Raw genomic sequence first — 16,959 nt, 5'->3', positions numbered from 1 at the left:
TGAGTCTCCTTCAGCAGAAGCTATGCTAGTGCTTTTTCCAGACTCAGTTTGGTTGACTGCTTACTTTCTCTGCCTTCATCTCTTCATGCATTTCAAATCTTAAAGCTGCCCAAATTTCCATGCTTTCCTCTGCTGCCTTTTCGTGGCACAGCCTGGTCGTCAAAAGTAACAGGAAATAAACTTCCTCTTTCAATGGCACTGGGACAACCTGTGTGGTTTCTCAGTGCCAAAGACTCCCTGAAGTGATTTCCACTATACAACGGGGCACAAAGCAGGGAAAAGTGAAAGTGGCTATGCTGCGTATCTATCCAGTGTAGGAGACATGATCAGTTCCTGTCACTCCTGAGTGGCATACAGATGGAGCAATTACTATTGGGCTGATAAACAGTCATAGAATCACAGAGTATTAGAATAACCTGAGTTGGAAGGGACCTACAACGATCATTGAAGTCCAGCTCCTGGCCCTGTACAGGACCATCCCCAAGAGCCACACCAAGTGCCTGAGAGCATTGTCCAAATGGTTTGTGAACTCTGGCAGGCTTGGTGCTGTGACCACTTCCCTGGGGAGCCTGTACCAGTGCCCAACCACCCTCTGGGTGAAGAACCTCTTTCTAATATCCTCCCCTGACACAGCTTCATGCCATTCCCTCACGTGGTGTCACTGGTCAAGAGGAGAAGAGATCAGCACCTGCTGATCTTCTCACGCTTCCCCTTATGAGGAAGCATTGGACTCGATGATCATTGTGGGCCCCTTCCAACTCAGAATATTCAGTAATTCTGTGAAGCTGTAGGCTGCTATGAGTCTCCACTCAGTCTCCTCTTCTCCATGCTAAACAAGCCAAGTGACCTTAACTACTTAAGTCACTTCCCTTGTACATGGAATATGGGGAAAAAGGTCACTCTTGTGCTCACACTGAAATCAGAGAAGAGTTTTAGCCTGAAGTGAAGGCAAGGAAGGGGGTTCTTAAATGTCAGCATCTATCACTTAGATTTTTCACAATTACATGCTTTGCTTAAAAACGGCAATAAACAAAATGAAAGCTTTAGAAAATTTCATTTTCGCATTAGTTTTTTTAATTAAAGCTGGTCTATGTTACAAAATGGTTGTACTACATTTAAATGACCTATTTTTCTTTCTGGGTCCAAAAAACATTTTGTGTGGACTCAAAAAGAAATATGAATTTGTTTTCACTCACCAAAAATTACAAAAAACAGCTGCAATTCCTTTTTTTTTTTCTTTTTTTTTCATTTCTAGCCAAATCAAACAAACCTTCCTAGGTTTTTCTGAGGATGTTGTGGACTGATCAGGGGTGATAGAATGGAGGGATGCATCATTGCTCCTGGGTTGTGATAGGAATATGTAATTACTGTACCCATGCTTGAAAGCTCATCTTCCCACAGCAGCTCAGCTATCACCTGAATTAAGATGTGAATGTTTATTGTCAACATGCTGCGATGAGATATTCCCACAATCAATGAAATGCTCATGATTCAAGGGACACAGACACACAACAGCATCTGACATGTCATGGAAACCTCCAAGCTGCTGGCAAGCAGGAGGGGTTTGCACCAGAAGCAATGTGGCTCTGGCACTAGCGCACCAGCCTTGCACTGGGAGTTCGTACTGCATTGCAAGATGTGGCCTTACCACAGGTTTTTTGGTTCTCTGTAAAGTTAGGATTATTCCCTCAGATGTTAAGAAGACTGGAAATTTTCCAGCAGCACTGGGTATTTTTGAGCTGTTGCACATTCTCAGCTGCAGCTCTCCAAGCAGGCAAAAAGCACCTTTATGGCTTTTCCCTGTCTGCCCTTCACACTCTTGATGAGGCTCCCATAAGCCTGCACAAAGCCGGTTATAATTCTCCTGCTGCCTATCAAAGCCATCACAAGAGTTAGGCAGTTGGTGTGTAAAGACTGCTGCCTACCATGCTGACTAATGTTGTCTGATTGTTCCCTCGTACTCCCCCGTTGGTCCATCTGTACCCATCTGCTGCCTTTTGTCTTCTAATTAAAGTGTGACCACTTTGGGGTAGGAGACACCTTACTTGTTAGTGTTCACTCAGCTCCCTGCAGAGCTGAGTCCCAAATCCTTAACTGGGTGCTGGGGACAGCGAAGATGATGTGTAACTGGGCAAGTTACACATGGATACGTGGCAAGGGGGAACAGTGCCACTTCTCACTGTGTGGCATGAGCGAGTCAGCTGAAAGTAAATCCCGGACTAGAGCTCTCATCCAGAATACAGCCAAGGTAAGAGTAGCCTTCTCCTGTGCCTGGATGTTATCACAATAGTACACTGGGCACAATCCCCAGGGCTCCCTTGTCCAAGCAGTCAGGTTGGCAACCCTAGTAAAGGTCAGATGGCTACTATCATCCTCATCAGGTATAGCAGCACAGGAGGCACTCTAACTACAGCTTAGGTTTAATAAAGATCTCCAGATATTCCAATATCTGATTTGCATAAGAAGACAAGGCCTCTCCAAGAAGCTGTCACTGTTTTAATGTAAGTATTCCCTCCGGTAGCCAAGGAGTAGGGTCTGGTGGAGAAGAGCCAGAGTATTTTTCTGCAGGCTCATGAATCATATAAATACACTCCAAAATTCAAGCAAACAAAGTCAGGAACTGCTTCAGCAAGAGGCGAAGAGAGTGAACAGCTTATACTGACATTATACAGTGGTTAGGAGAAGACACCCTTTGGTGGTCAAAGAGCTAGGCTAGCTTAATTATTGCAGGATGCAGTAATCCATCAAAGACACCATTTGACCACTATGTCCACCCGACTTACATAGGAGGCTTCTTCAGAAAGATTATTCCATTTATCGTCTGATAAGGAAAGCTTAACGTGGCACTCACATCTGCCCTTCTCCTTAGGAGTCAGTATAAGATTAACATGGCCATAATTAGCCACAAATACATGCAGTTACATCCTGGACAACTATGAGAAGTCAGGCCAAATCCTGGCAGTGGGTGCAGCATAGGTGCACAAATAAAGCCATCTGGTTGTCTGATTGAATCAGGGTCATCAACAGACCCATCAGATGTGACCTAGATCAGGTTTCTAAGGGACACTCACTTGGGAGTGAGGTATCCATAAAATATGTATTCTTTGATGTGAGCCTGCTGTCTAATAAGAAGTAAGGCATTTGGCAAATTGTGGTCTCTTAGAAAAATGTCCAGAAAGAACACTTTAAAAATAAGGGGGAAAATGCAAGTTACAGACTCCCATTTCAATTTCAGCCATATGTGCTTAAACCCAGAACAGTCCATCTGCCCTAAATGAAGCTATATCCTTCTAAAAACTGGTTCTATGGGAACAAAATCAGTCACTAACTCTGAGTAGGTTTAAACAAGCTCCTATGCCATTTCTCCTCAGGGACAATGAGTCATGAATTCCCATGTACACAGCAAAATTAGCAAAACAAGACTGATTGGCAAAAACAATCCAATCTTGTCTCACTGTAAAAGGAGTCGGTGGAATAAAAAATCATTTCCTCTTTGGACATGCAGGCAAGATGCCAAAACTCCACACACGGAGAAGAACCTGACCAAAGGCACTAAATTCCACCCCATGGAGGCAAACTTACCTGTGCATACATGTGTAAGTAATCAGAAAGGCTTGCTTAGGTGGGCACCAGACAGCACGAGGAAGAAACTGTCTCATGCAATCTAGTCATCTTTCCAAAGGCAGGAGAGGGCCTTCAGAGAAGGCTTGGATTTGTACAGCTGCAGTTTTAACCTTATAGCCCTATATTCTTGTTCGGGTCTTATTTTTAAAGAGCCTTCTTTAAGAAGGCTTTTCTTCTTTAGGAAAATGAAATAAAAAATTCTAAATCCTTCCTTATGCTAAGGAATATAACAGATACACGATTCATACTGGTTCTTCATGGAGTGGTGAGTGCCACATGGACCCTTACTGAAAGCCAAGATTATTTATCAGATTTTCAGTCCTCTTCCTCCTCTCCCCTGTTATTTCTGCCACTCAAACACTGAAGCATACAAAGAAATTACACTGAATATTTCTTTTGGTGCACAGAAAGACTTGAGATCAGGCCCCAAGGCTGCATCATCATCAAATGCTACAGCCTCTTCAGTATCTCTGCGCTGTTCATCAGCTCTCCAAAGCCACAGACTTCGGGACGTGACAAGTGCCTCCACAAGGGCTTTTGTTTGCAGCCATCCACAACAGCTTTCATGTGCCAAATGCCTGCTCAAAAAGGCATGTACAAAAGGTACATGGTAGAAACTTGCAGAAATTATGTCCTTACTGGACCAGGCTTGAAGTTTTTGTTGAACAGCTTGTCCATAACCCAGGTTTTCTTTCCTATCATATAAGTGGTTTTTTTGTGAGACACTCTTTAGGTTCACCTTGCTCATCTAATCACAGAAATGTAGGCTGGCAGGGAACCACAAGAGATCACTTACTGCATACACCAGCTCTGAGGCAGGACAAGATAGACTGAGATCCCACACTGCTGGATATTTTTCTATGTGTCCTCCAGCAAATGAGCCTGTACCAGCAAATGAGCCTCACCATGTCTCACCATGCCAACAATTAGACAGTTCCCTACGTATCTAACTGAAATCTTTCTGCTTGGAAATTTAGCAAGATGTCTTCTTTCTGCCTACTGTGGGCATGAAAAGCAACTGACCATAATGTCCTTTTTTAACAGTTATTTAGGTATCCAAAGATTTATCCTGTTCCCTTTCCTCTTATTTTTAGATAAAAGAAATCTTTATTTTCCATTTTTCTTTTCTAAATCCTTCTTTCCTTTCTGCAGGTCCCTTCCACATCCCAAGTATGGATGGGCATAACGCTGCTCTGCCTCAAGCTAGGGACAGGGTCACACAAGCTTACAAACTCACATGGACTATGATCAAGGCTGAACACATTTCTGGAAAGCCCATGTGGCAGAGAGTAGTGGCACCATTTTCCACCCTGTTGCACCATTAGAAAGTCCTGGGAGTCTACAGGCACTGAGGCAGCTGACAGTGTGTCAGAGCAAATGGCCCCATTCCCAGGGAGCGCTAATGTGTGCAATGGTGTAAGGGTACAGGCTAAGAGCAGCCTGTCTGAATTTGCAATCATGGCCACACTGATGGCTAGAGAAAGCAGAACAGATGCTGCTAATTGATTTTCAAGAGTTCAAAAGTCAAAAGCTGATAATTATGGGAGCAGCAGCAGGCAAACATTTTATCTGCTGAGGGGAGTGAAGGTTGATAGGGGCAGAGGATTAGCACATGCAGCAGGGAGAATGAATATTTCAATATAAGTTTCCCATCATACAAGATGGCTTGTAGTGGCACCCTGACCAAACCCGTCACCTGGGGCTCTGCTTGTCCAGACAGAAAGAGGAGTTAATGGAGCATGCATAGTAAGAGATGGAGGGAGCTTGTGAATCAAAGGGCTCTGTGGGATGACATAAGAAGTTGGTGTCATAAGCCTCACAGAAAGGTGCTCTGAATCCCCAGTGACACAACTAAGAGAAGAGGCAGAGAAGCAACAGCAAAAGGGAGAGGCTGAGCACAACCTAGTGATAGAAGTGATGCAAAACTAACTAGAAATCAAAGTAGATAAAGAATCCCAGAGGGAGGCTCAGAGATCGTAACATTTGTGTCATCCTCAAGTTTGCTGGGGGGGAAGTGAGGAAGCAGATTGGTCGAGCTGGGAGCTAATGGGACAGGACTGCTGTGCTCTGACTCAGTAGAGAAGGAGGATATGAACAAGAGCCGGAGATAGCAGCACTTACTAGCTCTCATGAAGGGATCATGAACCCAGAAATAAGTCCTCAACATATGTGGGATTATAGGAGAGCAGAGGAGAAAAGGCAAGTAGTGAAGAAAAATCCTGGGTGAAAACTCTTCCCACACAAAACATCACAACCCACCAACACAAAACCTAGTATAGTACCAAGCCTCTGGCTCGCTCTGTAAGACCTCTGGCCCCAGTTCATCACTGCACTGGGGCATGGCCCTTCATGGGGCATAAGGGTAGACCCCCTTCACCACCTCCACCTGCATACCTGCACCTCTATGATAAATACAGCAGGGGCATCTAGGCACCCAAAGCACATCTAGGCTGCCTGGCAAGTGAAGCAAAGAGGTCTCCTAACTAACGGATTAAAAAATAGTGAGGAAAGGCATGCAACCTACTGCCCCAAAGGAGCAGAGAACAGAGAAGTGAATGAAAGGCAGCACATTTGCTTATCACAAGGAATCGTTACTCATGGTTAAAACAGCAGAAGAGCTCAGGTTACTACCCCTTTGCAGAATATGGTCTCTCTACTTGAGAAATTCTTTCATGATTGTCAGCCCTGGAAGATTTCAGCTTGTCTGAAGGACCTGTGAGGGGATTTATCATCAACAGAGTCTGGGGTCAGCTGTGGCTCTTCTGGAAAAGGAATTCCTGTTCTGAAATAACTGGTGAGGTTTTGAAGATATTTATTCCCAAATTGGGATGAAAAATCAAAATAGCAAAAGATTTCATAGACCTGAAATCCTGAAACAGTTCAGTCACTGTCTGCATCTTTGCTGCTCAGAAAACGGAAGACTTCACACCTGGTTTAAAACGTATCATTATGTATCTGTACTCCATGGCACGTACCTCTCTATTTGCCATCTTTCAAGAATCAACTGCACCCAGCTGTACAGAGCTGCAAATTTCATTACTAAATCCAGAGGAGACTAATAAAAACAATCAGAAGACTAGAAAACATGACCTACCAGGAGAGACTGGACAAATTCTTGTTTAATCTACAGCAGAGATTACTGGGAGACAACATGACAGAAGCCTTCAAACCCACATAGGGAAGATAAGAAGAGGAAGAAAATAAACAATTCTCTATGTCCATTAGGGAGACGCCAAGTGTTAATAGGCTTAAACTGCAGCCAGGGAAATCTAGGTTAGACGTCAGAAAAACCTAGCAGGGTAAGGAGAAAGAAGCCCTGGAAGAGATTGACTCAGGACTTCATGGGGCTTCTAGCACTGAAGGTCTTTCAGAACAGGTGACACAAACATCTGTCAGGAATAATTTAGTCTAGTTGAACCCTCCCTTGGGCATGGGGAGGTACTAAATGACCTCTTGATGTTCCTTCTAGGCACAGCATCTGATTATGGATAAAAGTGTGCAGTAATGTAGGTAAAGCCTGAGCTATAGCAAATGCACACAACTGGACCTAATCAGTGTTTCCCATGCAGCCTTTCATCTCTTGACTCCTGCTGCCTGAGCGTTTGCCGAAAAGTTGCCAGGACAAAGCATCTTCATAATTTATATAAAATTAATGAGAATTTGGACAATCTTGCACTGTAAAGCAATGCACTTATAAAGGTATTGGGATTATGTGCTAATAATATATGAATAATTTCTGGCTTGTATTGTGGCATTGCCTGGGAGCTGTTGTTAAGGGCCAGCACTCTGTTTTGCCTGACTCTCTGAAAACGTGGAACAAAACTATGATCTTTGCCACAATGATCTCTTTTTTCACACTTATATTTTAATGTTTGCATTTCTGCTGAATGGAAAAAAAATTAGGACAAAGAGCATGAGGTTCCAGGTATGAAAGGTTTTTGTCTGTGATCAGAACATCTTGGAGATGACTTCTGTGTTTTCTAGGAAGAACCGTCCAGCATAAAATTCAACCTGCTAAGAGCTGGATTAAAATAATCTGATCTTCTCACTGAGTGAGACACCTACTTCAAGATAAAGCATTTATGCCCGTTGTGCTTTTCTTACCACTATTATTCATCAGAGCCTCATTTCAGTCCAGCCCCAACTCCTACTAAATGAAGAACAGGGTTGGTTTAATGGATACCAAGTAGTCCCCATGGATATTAAGGCTCAGGTAGGACCCAAGTCTAACCCCATCCCTCCAGATCACCAGGATCCCTTCCATTAATTGTTTGGTTCACCTGAGAGACCAAGGATACACTCTCAGAGACTGAACAATCCCTCTTACCACTCATGGAAGCCACCAAGCCCTCACTAAGGGTGCAATAGGGTAACGCATGTGACAGGCAAAATAAAAACACGACTGTATTTAGCTGTGCCTCCCCAGAAACTGCAAAGCATTCCCACAACAGATTCCCCACAGCCAGCCTTGCTAATAAACCCCAGCAGGATTCATGCTGCTATTGCCTCATTTTCGTGCTCTGACAATGGAGTTTTCTCTGGTGAGAACAAATCTCGTGACAGCTAGGAACAAATCCTCCTGGACTTTGCCTGGAAGGCTTTAGTGAAGTTGACTTATGGACAGAGCCCGACATGAGGTCTCTGCAGCCTGAGCTTTGCAGGCCTTACCCCTGTGCAGTATCTACACAGTGTGTCTCCAACTATGTCCAAGAGTTGTCCACACATGCCAATGCCATGCCATATGTTTCCTCACACTCCTGACCCACTGAGTCCTCCTCTAACTCTGCCAGACGACACACTCTCATCTGGTCCGCATAGTGCCAATACCATGAGGTAGACAGATCCTTCTGGAAGCCAGGCACAAGCTGGGGCCTTTCATCTTCTTCCCAAACTCCTGCAACTGCCGGGAGACCTTAGTGCCTGCTGGGCACAAATGAAGGTTCCTTCAAAAGTTGTTCCTCTGGCCCTCTTCTGAACACACTTCTCATGACAGCTCCCTATTTCATTCTTGTTTCCCCATTAATTTCTTCCTTGCTTTTACCATGTAAACCACTTGAAAGTCCATGCAGAGAACAAGCAGCCAAGGAGAGAAGACTTTCTGTGCCTGGTGGGGACAAAGGGGCAATTTTTCTAAGCCATACACATGATCACATCCAGACCAAGTTCTGCTTCCTATCTGTCAGTGTTCTGCTGAATTCTCGGTGCTTTTGCTCTAACTTCTAACCCCCATCACTTTTTTATATTTCATTTTCCCAGCCCTCAAACTACCCCCTCTGCTTCAATTGAAACCTCTCAGGAGAGCTTGTTCTGAGCCTGGACCACTGACATTTACGTGGGAGGTGAAACAAACCAAAACTTCACACTAACTCAGAAATCTGCACCATTTCTAAAATGGTGCTTTGGGTTGCATGCAAAATATTCCAAAACATGCAAATTTGGATCTTTGAACAACTTGATACGATCTCATGTTCACATCCTACTTAATGCACTGTCCCATTGCAAATGACACTGGCCAGATATATCAAGCACAGTTAACACTGGCATATAAGTGTGGCTGTAGCTCAATCATAGCTGTTTAGCGTACAGAACTTCACTGCCTCCAAGCCATACAGAGAAATATTTTCTGTCTCTGCCATTCAAGCTCATGGTACAGAGGAGGTCTCTCCTCTGAAAGGCTGGAAAACTTATGTTCAGAGGTTACAGAAAGGAAGCTGATGAACTTCTTATGCATGCAAATAGAAGGATGTAATGGCATCCTGCATGGAAAAGACAGCAGCCTGAGTATTGCAGATATCAGTGGTCCAGGATGCAAGAAGCAGATTGCCAGCCCTTAACAAGAACTCCAGAAAGGTGGAGGGTATTATTCGCCTGGAGCCTTCTTCCATCCTCTTCCCTGACACAGTTTGAGAATTACCAAACATTTCCTACCCTCTCCCACTTCCTCTCCTTGGTCAAAAGGATGATGACCAGCTTGGGATGCATCTGGTATCCGTCCTCACTGAACGACAAATTCCTGCCTTCAAAGGTGACATTGATCAGGTACCTGTAAGAAAGAAAAAAGAGAAAGGAGAACATTAATGCTTAGAACCAAACTCAAAACAAGACCCTGCCTCCCTCCTGCAGCATACATCAGGAGAGTAGGAGCACAGTGCAAACACTGGAAAATCTAAGAGGAAGAGAGTCAGAGAACCAGGACAATTACTTCAGGAACTGGGACAATCAGGCAAGGCAAGGTAAGGCAAGACAAGGCACCTGCCCCCATTTTGTGACTGTGATAGAGAAGTGATGTATTATGTTGGCTCTCAAGGAATTCCTGAAAGCACATCTAAGAGTCTCACACACACACACACACACACACACACACACACACACATACGTGCCCACAGTCTCTCCCCTTACCTCAAAGGTCAGAGGAATCCATAGCAATCAGCTGTGTAAACACACTCTACAGTCTACACTTTGCTCACTCTCCAAAGGAGATTTCACAGGCCATTTGAGGACAGTGATGGCCTACAGGTGAAAGAGTGGAGACTCCTTCAGAGCAGAAGAAACAGCATACCTGCAAGAAGTTCTATCCCTATCAGAGCCAGAACACCTCATGGGGCCCAGTGATCCTATGAAGCAGCTTAGGAATAGGGACAGGATGCTGAGGCAGCCCAGTGAAAGTTCTCTTTCCTAGGGACAGTCATGCCTTACACCCAGTAAGATCAAATAAAGGGTGATCAGCCCTGCAGCCAACATTAACAATTCCCTTTGTCTGGAAAGGCCCCTTCATTTCTGTGCAAGGCACTCCCCTTTAGGGCATCTCATGTCAGCTGTACAAATGGACTATTAAACAGTCCAGACTTCAATCTCATTTATCCTAAAGCCTCTTTACTGAGCTCTGGCAATAGGGAAGACCTTTAGGTGGACTGAGATTACAGCTACACTGATTTCAAGGCCTTGCTGCATCGTAAGAGCATGTTAAAGTGGTGTTGCCGTAAATAAGAATTGGGGCTATTGTTTCCTTAACTGTCAGACCATCCAGAAAGACACTGTGGGGAAGAGGAGGAGGCAAATACACATTTCACAGTTCAGTGGTTTATATGACATCTCCGTGGCACTCTGACAGTTTCCCCTGTTCACATATTTCACTTCAATTCACAATCCTGTTGCATGAAGTAGATTTTACCTTTATAAACCTGCTCTGACACCAGTGGCATCACATCACTGTGAGAGGCAGAGGTGACCAAGCTGCCTGCAGGGCTAGCCCCAGGACTCTTCCCTCCCCTATTCTGCACAGTTCTATAAATTGCACAAGCAACATTTCTATTACAGACATGAGAGGTTCTTCTGCTCTATTACACTATGACATCAGGAAACATTTCCTAATATTCAGCTTCAATTTGTCCCTTCTGAACGCAATTTGAACCAATTTCAAGAAAATAAAAAAGAGGAAAAAAGTCTGTTTTTTTCAGTGGGTTTCAATCTGCATGCAGAGTCCTCCCTGCTAATCTAATGAAATTAGTATCAGGGAAACTTCTTCAAACAAATAAAAAAGCAGGTCATGATTTCAGCGTCTTCCTTTTTCAAATGTTTTGTTTTAACCCCATTAATCAACCAAACTCATTCACTAATTCCCCAATGCCAAGTGTAATCAGCAATTATGTTTATTTCTAAAGGAAATTCCACACTTGCTCCATGTTGTGACCTTCAAGGGACGTGCACAGCTTTGGAAACACAGCCATAAGGGAGCCCAGCATGAAACATTTGCAACAGGATGGTATTCAAAGGCAGACTACTGGTTATTTTCCAAAAACCAGAGCCATTGAGCACCCAAACACTGAGACTTACCCAAAACATCTGCCACGTGGAAAATCGCAGCCATGCAATTGTTTGTAATGGTGTGAAACATCCCATCTCAGGACTTCACATGCTCTTTTCCTGGCATTTCTTTCCCAGCTGCGTGCATTGCTCTGGTACTGCGGAATGCCAGCCAGAGACCATCGCCAGGCATGTGAACCCTACAAAACCTAGTTAGGGCTCTGGTGATGGGAAGGATCTTCCAGTGGACCAAGATTCACTTCATCACTTCTCTGCACTGGCCATCAAAGTAAAGACAAAGAAAGGCTCCAAGAAGAGGAGAATGCCATTAGCCTGACGGGAGTTGCAGCTTTATGTCAGTAATGAGTAAGCAGTGCCAATATCTAATTAAACAAAACACCAATCTTAAACAGTTTTCAGCGCTCTTTCCACTTACATCCAAGAATGATTCCATTATGGGAATCTCCTTTGCATCGCCTGACAAGAAGAGTTCACAGAAATCAGCAATAGATATGAGACAAGAGGGTGTCATTTCTGCTCATTTTCCACCAGAAAGATTAGAATCACTAATAATAATCAAGGAGGGATCATCAACAACTCCAATCCTTGGAGTTATCTTGAGATTTACCCTTAAAGATGCATGAAAATCCCTTGCTTTCCACCTTAACGACCGAAATAAGTGTACAAATTCGACAAAATAACTCTTCAGAGGGTTTTCTCTCAGACCCATTAGCAACATATTTCCAAAAGTTTGCAGGGGGAGCGCAGGAGAAGTGGCTTCCCCCTAGCTTTCCCTGTACACCTACACCTTTTCGATCCCGCCCCCCAACATAGGGATGCAGGCAGAAAGCAAGCACACAGGGAGCTGTGGGGCTTGCTCGGATGTACTGAGCCTATGTGACAAAGCACCAGGGCTTGAAGGACTCCCCGGCAGGCCAAGTCAGCAACATGCTGCAAGGCAGCCACACTCGAGTGGCTCTGCTCTCCATCATTACTGCAGCGATAGTCATCCCCTTCGGCAGCACTGCTGCCCTCGAACGCCAGCACTACTGCTGCCTGCTCTGGCCAGGGGAATTTGTTTCCTCCCTACAGCTTACACACACTCCAGTCCCTAAACAGGCTACCAGGGGGGCTGATAGACTCCATGACATGTCTGAACTGGGCCATCAGCTGTAACGGGGGCACAGTGTGAGGGCAGCAGGCTGTGCATGCAGGTGAGGCAAACCAGGATGAAACTGTGCCTGTAAAGGTCTTAATCCATGAGTCCATGGATGTTTGGTATTCCAAGCTGGAGAGACATAAAGAAAGGTAACGGGGTCATGGTGGGGGCAGACAAAGGTAATTTAATTTAATAGGCTAGAAACACCTTTCTGCAAATGATTTTGCTTATGTGGGAATTTCTGGAGCTGCTTGATGCAAGGACAGAAGGGTTGAGCCCCTCACCAGCCCCATGGAGATGCAGCAGACACAATGCCCAAACTCAAAAGGGTGGGAGTAAAACATACTCAACACTGTGGAAAGAGGCTGACATTGTGAGCCCTGTGGTATGGACAAGCAGGCAGGAACAAAGAAAGAAGGGACATGCCCTTGGGCACAAAGAAAATCAAACTCGGGGAACCCGAGTCCCCATCCTGTACTCTGAGGTAACATCACCCGTCCTAGATGTAAGGCTGCCAGCCCTGCAAGTTAATGGAGAGTGTTTTGAAGTCTGGTTGGCATAGGAAATAGAGCATTAAAACCACATCAGATGGCCAATTTAGGACCAGCAGAGAGATGATGACATTTTAAATGGTTTCAGCCAGGGATGGAGAAAGCCTGAAGAGGAAAATGCGGCAGGCGCAGGGGGCTCGAGGGAACACACAAAGGGTGCTAACTGAATTTTTCTCTGCCCTAGAGACAGATGTGAAGGAGATGCATTTGAAACCAGCTCTAACCACTCCTAATTCTGCCTCCAGTGCCTTGCTGGGAATCAGCTCCTCCTGGTTCAGTCCGTCACACTCCCTGCCTCACACGTGTGCACCACGCACACACACTCTCCCCTGTGTCCTGTCAGTGCTTGTTACGCTTCAATGAGACAAGCAGCCTCTCTGAAATGGCGTGATTATCCTAACATCAACTTCCTCCCTGAATAAGGCAGACCATATAAGTAAAACAGCCTCTCCATGGTCAGCACTCCATCTCAGCAGCCCAGCGCACAAGGGAAAAACAGAGTTTAAGTGGAGGGTGGAGAAAGACAAGCTGTGGAGAAAGACCTCTGACAGAGTAGATTTTCAGGGTAAAAGATAGGTGGAGTGTGAAGCAGGATAAAGGGATGGGGATGCAGACCACTGTCATGCAGTTTGGAAACTCACTGTACTAGGAAACACTGAGGCAAATCATAAGAGCAGTGAGACGAAGGCAGTGAAAGGCCTTTACCCCACAGAAATAGCATTTTTTCCCCCTAGAGACAGCATTAAAAACCCACTAGCCAGAGGTATCAGGGAAGAGGCATAGCTGCCTTCCCACATCCACTTCATGCCCAGGAAAGAGCAAAAAAAGGCACATTACTTTATTTCAGTACAAGTGCCTGCAGGTTCAAACCATGTTCCCTCGCTCAGCACCAGCAAGACCTACCCAGCCCGGCCTGATACAAACAGCCTGAGCAGAGTACGTTTGTCCAGCCCTGCAGCAGGTCCTTCCCACCCCTCACGCCTGCTCCTGCACAAAGACGGACAGAAAGATGGGTGGACTCAAAGGACAGGGAAAAGGGAGATTAGAACCAGTATAGCTATCTACAAATGGGAATTCTGACTTCAAATGGCAAGTGATTGACAGATAAGATTTAACCAGCAGTAGCTCTGCTGCTAATACCTTCTGCTCTCATCTGAGAGACTGAAATAGTGTAAATTTTTAACAAGAAAACTGCAACTGAGTCCTTCAACTTCTGATTTAAACCTCCATTCTCCAAACCCATGGAAAGCTTAAAAAAATATAGATAATATCTCTCCATACCCTTCCTCAAAAATTCCATGGCTGCCTCTGCCTTAGAGGACAGCCAGCTCTTGCTCAACAGCCATCCAGAGCCAACTGTGCGTGCATGAGGTCTCTTGAGTTAAGACAGTCTCTGCAGGATACTAAAAACCAATTGCTCAATCCAAAAAAAAGCAAGAATGGGCTCTGCCTGGTTTTCAATCAAATTTTGCCATGCCTTGTACTGACCCTGGCTGAGCCTTTCTGAGGTTCTCCCATTGCTCACTGCCCTGCACTGTCCCTCCCGCTGCTGTGCTGCCAGTGTCTTGTGGAGTTGTGAAAGGCGGGCACATCTGGTTGTGTCTGTGTAACATCTGTCTGGTGTCAGGTACAATTTAGAGTGAAAGGATTCCAGAGAAAGGGCATGTGTGCAGCTGATTTTATATAACAAGAGGCATGGACTCGTTTGTCTCTGCTATTATGAAGAACAAAACCAAAATGAGATATGAAAAAACCAGAAGCAAACATTAACTACGAAAATTAATCTTAAAGGATTATATGAGGACTATCTCACTCATCTTCACTTGTTTCTTTCTCTTCTGCTGTCAATGTTACCACTAAATACATGGAGATGAACAGCAAGAAAGAAAGCACATGTAGAGAAGAGACCAGCCAGATTCTACATTGCGCAGGCATCCTGCACCAGAAAATCTGCCCAGGCTATAGCCTAAATTACTACTGGGAACCAATCTGACCAGCGGCCTTAGAGAAAAGCCCAGAGCTCAAGATTGTTTTCATTAAGCAGAAAGAAGATCATCTAGACTAAGAAATATCCCTCAGGCTAAAAGGTAACAGAAATATAAGAAATTAATTTGTTTTGTCTCTGCTGTCCACACCTTTTTAGAAGACAAGAGGGCAGCTACTGGGCAGGAATAAATCACTGGTATTCATTTGACATCAATGGAGTGATACTGTTCAATCCACTGAGATTGGTCCCTCACCTCTAGGAAGATGAATTTTCCTGGTGTTTGATTCTGACCTCTGAAACAACCATTTCTGGTGGAAGATGAATTTCTACTGAACTGTCCTTGCTGTTTCTCCATCACGTTCAGCAAAGTTGTTTTGAAAGCAATGTGTATGTGTGCTGAGACTTCCAAGTGATAGCTCCTATATACAGTGGAAGGATGAATCTTTTCCATCACTCCCTCTCTTAATCATAAAAAAAATGGTACTTCCACTTTATTTCCCATTTCTTCTATTTATCTACCAAGAATTTGTCATTTCAGAAAGACTTTGAGATGACAGTTCCTGGGGACTGAGGTTATATCTATCCTTAGAGGATGTAGGGAGCCACAGCAATGGCAGGGCTGCTTTCCTACGCACATTGTTTGATTCTAATGAGACAGGACCATTCCTGAGAATGAGAAGCAAAGTTCACTTTCCACAGCCTGAGCAGTCTCCAGCCTCACTCCTGAAAATGCAAGAGGAAACTCATCACTGCAGTACAGGGTTTTGCATCACAGATACCCCTCAGGATGCAGACAGAGAGGGGGGACTCATTGTGCAGGGTCACCAAATTAACCCTCAATAGGGAACATTGGGTCGGTCAGCTCCAACCTGGGGCAGAAATGACAGTAGTAACACCTAGGTAAAAGACTGCTTGTCCAGCTTTATCTGTAAGCTTCAGAGTTTTCACAATAACATTTTCCTCCATGTATATAATAAAATCTAGGATCTGATCTCCCACTTGCTTTTCATCTTTTATTGTCACTGCCTTTAATAGAAATTGGATCATTCAAGTGTAGTGGCATTGCACACTCCCTTTGCCAGGGTGCTGCAGACAGTACCAAGGCTAGACTGTGAGACCTAGGTCACTTGTAGAAAACATAAATGTACTTTAGGATGAGATGACCTGTTTACGGTAAAAGGGCAAGATGAATCTTCATTTTGCCCCATCTACTAGTATCCTGACTAACCTATTTTCACAAATGCCAGAACCATGAGAAGTTATCCACCAAAACAACTTTTTAAGTGGGAAAGAGAGAGAAGAGTTTGGCGCAAGATTTTCTCATGAAGAGGTCAGCATTTTGTCAGAAAGAAAAGGAAACATAAGATCTAAAAACTGTAGTAACATTGGACAGAAGATGAAGCTTCTGGCTGTCCAATTAAAACGTATCTGTAATGTGCCACACTCCTACAAGGAACACTATCACCTCAACAGGGAAAGGAATATCACCAAAGATTTAGTTCAAATTTTGTGAAGGAGAAATAGGAATATAAAATTCCCATGCTCCTAATCACAAGAGACAGCAAATAGAATTTCCATGTCAAAATATTCCACTTTAAACCCAAAATATCTGATTAACAAGTATTGATTTCTTCCAAAATTATCTCTTCTTTTTTGGTATTTTTTCCCTTTCCCTAGGAAAATGCATAGTCCTAAGTAGCTAGCAGATATATCTTCACATCTTCTGGCCTCACTGGAAATAAAGCAGAAATAAGGAAAAGTGTTTTAAGAGCAGACTCTGGTTAAAGTTGGAAATACCTATAAATGTCAGAGGAAATCAGTCTTTTTTCAGAAAG

At 44.2% G+C, this 16,959-nt stretch overlaps 1 protein-coding gene across 5 annotated transcripts in view; it reads right to left on the bottom strand.

Annotated features, from left to right (window-relative positions):
- GRIN2B (glutamate ionotropic receptor NMDA type subunit 2B) overlaps positions 1-16,959 on the bottom strand; it is a 208,634-nt gene that overhangs the window by 69,051 nt on the left and 122,624 nt on the right. For all 5 annotated transcript variants that reach the window (XM_027893846.1, XM_027893847.1, XM_027893844.1 and 2 more), the window contains one exon: positions 9,553-9,667. In XM_027893846.1, coding sequence (XP_027749647.1) covers positions 9,553-9,667 — 115 coding nt within the window. The remainder of the gene's footprint in view (positions 1-9,552; positions 9,668-16,959) is intronic.

This window comes from Empidonax traillii, unplaced genomic scaffold, assembly GCF_003031625.1.
Source record: "Empidonax traillii isolate 1590-97213 ecotype Southwest subspecies unplaced genomic scaffold, ASM303162v1 scaffold408:size522183, whole genome shotgun sequence".
NCBI classification, from domain to species: Eukaryota; Metazoa; Chordata; class Aves; order Passeriformes; family Tyrannidae; genus Empidonax; species Empidonax traillii.
This window is presented reverse-complemented; position numbering and strand designations above follow the sequence as displayed.